This window comes from Lipotes vexillifer, unplaced genomic scaffold (assembly GCF_000442215.2).
Source record: "Lipotes vexillifer unplaced genomic scaffold, Lipotes_vexillifer_v1.1 scaffold71, whole genome shotgun sequence".
Taxonomy (NCBI): domain Eukaryota; kingdom Metazoa; phylum Chordata; class Mammalia; order Artiodactyla; family Lipotidae; genus Lipotes; species Lipotes vexillifer.
The window spans coordinates 2,295,708-2,301,707 of record NW_006793703.1 but is presented as its reverse complement, the minus strand read 5'-3'; the positions used below and the strand labels follow the sequence as shown (position 1 = coordinate 2,301,707).

Genomic DNA, 6,000 nt, shown 5'->3' with positions numbered 1-6,000 from the left:
GCCCCCCCCCCCCCCCCCCAGTATTGGTTCTGTTGTCTTATCAGCACTTCCAAAAGCTTTAACTTCTCTCTGATCTTTTGGCCCCAGAGGAAATCTCAGTGGGAGCTACAGTCAACAATTGTTGCGCCCAGTTCCCATTTCTCAACCCCCAACCCCATAATCCATGCGTATCAGGAGGGAACAAGGTTCCATCCAGCCAGGCTGGGTTAATCACTCCTGACGCCCCTCACTGATTGTGGTGACCTTTTGTAACTTTTGTGTAAGAGTTTGAGGACGCTTGTTCTGAACCCAAGGGAGAGATAAACAGAACAAGATTTGTCAGGTTCCTTGATCACCAGCCAGCCTCAGGGCAGGTCAGACCTGAGCCCAGTGGGTTTAGAACTAGGTATAAACGGAGGAATCCACAGCCAGCTTGGATCTTCTATTCAGTGGCCCTCTGGAGTCCATTGTTAAAACCCTTGGACAGTGACCTCTCCCAAGAGTAAGCCAGTGACCTTTCTCACCACCATTAATCAGCACCATTCGAGGCAACCAGGATTACTGGAGCTAAGGTTAAGGAGGACTGATTTTTTATAAGAATGTTGTACTTATTTATTCTGTGCACCCCACGGTTGTACAACCAGCAAAGGCAGTGGGCTGGGGAAACCCTGGTAAATTTCCAGGCCTTCCCTTCCAGATAGACAGCACTCTTAACTCTCTTTGTCAGAAGGAAGTTTCCACGTGCTTCAGGCAGTGGAGTGTCCCAGATACTGGTTAGGGCACTGGTTCTCAACAAGGGATGATTCCCCCCGCTGCCAACGGACATTTGGCAATGTCTAGAGACATTTTTGGTTGTCACAGTTGGGGAGGTGCTACAGACATCTAGTGGGTAGAGGCCAGGGATGCTGCTAAACATTTTACAATGCGCAGGACAGCTCTCCCCACCAACCCAGCAGGGAATGATCCAGCCCCAAACGGGCCAGTTTCAGAACTCACACGTGAATCAATTACACAAATTAATCCCCACCTTCAGCTACCCCAAGAACCTCTAGTATCTGATCAATTTGACACCAAAATATCCTGCCTAGACCAAGTTAAAACTGTGAACTCCACCTTTATCGTACATGATCTGGACTCCGCAGTTAATTTCAGTCCCTACCCTGCTCAGTTTCAGGAACCAACCGAGCTGTGATAGCATAACAGTCCGGTGGCCACCCTGCTGCAAACCAGTGCAAACTACGTGCCAGACATCAGTCGCCCTAAGGAGCAGCCATAACTTCACCCACCAAAATACGATGGCATGTATCCACCAAACTTCTCTGCCAAGTCCACCTTTGCACCTCCCAGAGCTGTGTTCCAGTGCCCATGTTTGAGTCCGTGTGCCTCCTGCCTCTGCCCTGGGTCTCTTGGATCCTTGGTGGCAGTGGCTGTCCCTGTGACTAACCACCCACTTTCCTCCCCTTCCAGGAGGCTGCGTGTGCTTATGTGTTGATCGTGACTGCTGTGTACTGGGTGTCCGAGGCGGTGCCTCTTGGAGCTGCAGCCCTGGTGCCTGCCTTCCTCTACCCGTTCTTTGGAGTCCTGCGATCCAGCGAGGTTAGACCATTAGTAGCCCCCTGCTCGATCCCTGCTGGGCCAGTGAAAGAGGGCTCAAGGTGAAGGGAGACTCACAAAGCAGTTGAGGAGGGGGCTTCTTTCGCCCTCTGGAACAACCCATTAGCACTAAGCCTTTGCACCTGCTGTTCTGGACCCTGAGCTCCCTTCCTTCAACCCATGACCTTCACTCTCTGTCAAACTGCCTCTTTCAGGAAGCCTTTTGGTTAATTACATCCAATTGTTCCTTCAGCCCTTTAGGAACTGTATGATTGGCACATTCAACCAGACTGCTGTTATTCTTTCTGTCTTCTGATTGTCCATTAAACTCTAAGCACTCAAAGGCAGGAATCAGGCCTCCCAGGTCCTTGGAATCTCATGATGAAGCTGAGCCCGTATGGAGTAGGTGCTCAATAAATGCTTTGCCAACAGAGAGACTTACCGCGTTTCCCTGAGTCCTGACAATGTCTTCACTTTCTCTAAAAAACATTTCTGTCCCTTCTTCCCCAACTCAAGATTACTGCATATTCTTTCCTTGACTGCTGTCTACCTAGAATCTGTCCTCTGTTCACTCTCTCTCTCTATGGCATTCTTAAAATTCTAACCGAAATTGTCAACAGGAAGCCCAGGGTGGTGCCACTGCAAACAGTTAAGCCTACCACAAATAGGAAAGAAGAAAATCACAGCCAGAAACCTGGAGCAAGATGAAGAAGGGGCTTCATTCATTAACACCTGGTTCCATTTGGATTATCTCCTTATAGCACCTGGTCTCCGCTTAGGGTTTCTGAAGGAGATTGAATGGTAGAGGTTAGTTAAGGACAGAGGCACAGAAGAAAGAGGAAAGGGAACTAATGTTTGAATTCCTACTAAGAATCAGGCACTACACCAGAAGTGCTGTATTAGTTAATACTCCCGAGATGTCTACAAGGTAGATATTAATATTTCCATTCTACGGATGAGGAAAGAGTTTCACAGAGTTAAGAAACTTACCCAAGATCACAAAGTAGGAAATAGCAGAATTGGATTCAAATTCATACCTGTCAGATTTCAGTCTATGCACTTGCTTACTGTACCATAAGAAAAACACTCCATAATGTATTATGTAGCTTCATGGTGAGTTAATACTAAGAACTGTACATCTCTTCACCTGTGTGATGTGAGGAAGGAATAATGAACCTGGGTCCATGGGATGCCTTAACCATGGATAACAGAATTTTTTTAAAAGTCCAGAGATAAAAATTAGGCCATCCCCTAATTGCTGTACTTGACTACAAATTAACAAGTTGTCCTTCTACTCCATGGACTCAACTGGCTGGTTTTTGTTTGTTTGTTTTGGTTTGGGGCAGTTTGGTTTGGAAGCTGTTGGTACATTAGTTCGTTTGTTGGCATTTAGTAATCATAATAGCCTCAGACTCTCCAAAAAGGATAGCATCCCCAAAACCCTCAGCAGTGCTTTGATTCCTGGAGATGGGTCCAACACCAATATCCTGGGGACCCACATAAAAGCTAACCTCGGACCTGAAGCACTAGGCAGTCACTCCAATTATCCCCCTTCCTTTGTGGAAAGAGAACAGGTAGTTTGGGTCTGTGTGCATGCCTAAAAGAACAAGCACCAATATTACTTTTCTTTTTCTTTTTTAACATCTTTATTGGAGTATAATTGCTTTACAATGGTGTGTTAGTTTCTGATTTATAACAAAGTGAATCAGTTATACATAAACATATGTTCCCATATCTCTTCCCTCTTGCGTCTCCCTCCCTCCCACCCTCCCTATCCCACCCCTCCAGGTGGTCACCAAGCACCGAGCTTATCGCCCTGTGCTATGCGGCTGCTTCCCACTAGCTATCTATTTTACGTTTGGTAGTGTAATATTACTTTTCTTAAGAGAAACATAAATGAACTTGTCTTGCAGATTTCTCTTTAAAATTGTGAAAGCGAAAGCCAGTGAGTCGGGGGCGGGGGTGGGGGGGGTGAAAGTAGAGAGCAGAGGAAGAAGTGAAGTTATAGAAAGAATTGAAACTTAAGTAACATTTTTAAAGTGAGCTAACTATTCATTAAAAGACTAATATCTTTGTATTTCACTACAGGCAGCCCAAAAGCCAACAGTATGCCTTAGTCTTAAAGTAGATGATGTCTCTATTTCCCCAAGGGCCTCCTGCAGCAGAATCTAATAGGTGGGCCAATCAGCCCCTCCACACACTAGGGATGTTGCTAGGCAACAGTTCATCCTAGGGCCTGCCCATCTGCACAGCCAGGAAGGCTCAACCTATAAGGAGTCTAGGGAGGCAGTTGTTTTCAAAGGCAACAGGACTTTGTAAGGAGAAAAAGAAGACTTTCCAGGGAGAGACTGGGTGTTGCTATTGCTGGGGCTGGAGGTGGAAAACACTGGAGAAGCCAGGGGCCAATTTTATCATTTGAGGTGAAAAACCCTACCCCATCTGTCTGATAAAGTGGCTTTGGCTGGTGATATTTAACAGCTGAGCTCCAGAGAGCAGTTTAGGCCAAATATTATCTGTTTAGCTAGCCTTTTAAACTCAGATTAAAGGACATGCCGATCAGGTAGAGGACATGGGTTATAGCCCTTTGTGAGCCAGTTGACTTTGCAGACAGAGAAAATATCTATTCCACAGCCACCGACTTCTCCCCTACACCAGCATGTGCCATGGCTCCCTGGGAAAAGCTAGGCCGGGGGTCTGCAGGAGCCCCCTACTCCAGACAAATCATCCACTTGTCACTCCCCAAACCCACCTTGTGCTTGCCCAACCCCTTGCCGGGACTCAGGCCGTTCTTCCACTTTGGAAAGTTCTCTCCAATTCCTTCAGCTTTTAAGATCCTACCCAATCACCCTGTTGGTTGAAGCCTTTCCAAAAACCTCAGCTAAAAGTGTTGCTCCCTTCCCTTGGAGGCCCCTGATACCTTTGTCCTTTAAACGGTACATGAGATACATCAGATATAAACTTGCTGCGGACACGTCCTCTCTCCACCCAGATTTCACGCCCTCTAGGATTTACGATGTCTTATGCATATGGGCCATTCTTGCACTAGCCCTTAGTTCACTTTTTTTTTTTTTCTTTTGCGGTACGCGGGCCTCTCACCGCCGCAGCCTCTGCCGCCGCGGAGCAACAGGCTCCGGACGCGCAGGCTCCGGACGCGCAGGCCATGGCTCACGGGCGCAGCCGCTCCGCGGCATGCGGGATCCTCCTGGACCCGGGCAGGAACCCGCCTCCCCTGCATCAACAGGCGGACTCCCAACCACTGCACCACCAGGGGAGCCCTAGTTCACGTTTCTTGATTGCAATGTTTCTTGATGGTGTGTCAGTAGTGTACTCTCCATATGAAGGAAGGCATGTGAATAGGATCAGTGTGACCCTGAATCTGTGGCTTTTGTCCCTGAGGTTATTCAGTCAACATTCAGAAAAATATTTTGAGTGCTGTACCTACCATATGCAATACAATATGGGATGTTACAGATACCTTGCAGGTGACAAAAATGAAAAAAATATATAATTTCTGGGACTTCCCTGGTGGTCCAGTGGTTAAGACTCTGTGCTCCGAATGCAGGAGGCACGGGTTCAATTCCTGGTCTGGGAACTAAGATCCCACATGCTGTGTGGTGCAGCCAAAAAAAGAAAAAAAAAATTTTTTTTTAAATGTATCATTTCTGCACTCTTGAATCTCATAGCTAATGCTTTGGGTTCCCCCTAGGGCTGGATGTGTGCATATAGATGGTTAAATTTTACAGTGATGAATTGTCAGTCTGCAGGTATTAAGAGTGCACTGTGTGCAAAGCTTAGACTGTCTTCTATCAGCTGAACTCAGATGCTGAAAAGAGATAGAAAATGGTCAAAATGGCTCCTGAACTTGAGAAGTTTCTACTCTAGCAGAGAGAAAGTATAAACCACATGGAATAACACAGAAGACCCTATGCAGTAATGCCTCTTTTTCTGGCCTTGCAGACCCCAATTTACACAATTTCACATAAGGGAATGTTCTATATAAATGAAATTTACGCTGTCAAGTGCCCAAACTTTATATTGACCACAAAGCTTTATAATTTCCCTGGTCTTTTAAACAAACGTTGCTGAACATAAATTAACTTTTTCTTTGGAGCCTTCGATATTTCCAGGGATAACAATTTCTCAGTCAGAGAAATGTGGGCTGGATGACAGCACAGTTGAGTAACTTGAGTGCTGGTCGAATAGCTGAACTGAAAGAATCTGAGTAACATGTTGGCATCGCGCTGGAGAGAGAGCACAAATGGAAATAAGAAAGGCATGTTATCGGATTGCACATGACTCAAAGCTAGATGGACTAGCTAATGTACAGTGACAGAATCTATGCTGCCAGGAAGAGACAATGGACTGGAAGGGAAGTCCAGGCAAAATGAAGCTTAATAAGGATAAATGTTAGCAGTGTGTGTGAAAAAC

The 6,000-nt window shown here is 46.2% G+C and overlaps 1 protein-coding gene across 1 annotated transcript in view; it reads left to right on the top strand.

Annotated features, from left to right (window-relative positions):
• SLC13A4 (solute carrier family 13 member 4) overlaps nt 1–6,000 on the top strand; it is a 41,394-nt gene that overhangs the window by 4,063 nt on the left and 31,331 nt on the right. Inside the window, exon 2 of the mRNA XM_007466587.1 lies at nt 1,447–1,575. Within this exon, the coding sequence (XP_007466649.1) occupies nt 1,447–1,575 (129 nt within the window). The remainder of the gene's footprint in view (nt 1–1,446; nt 1,576–6,000) is intronic.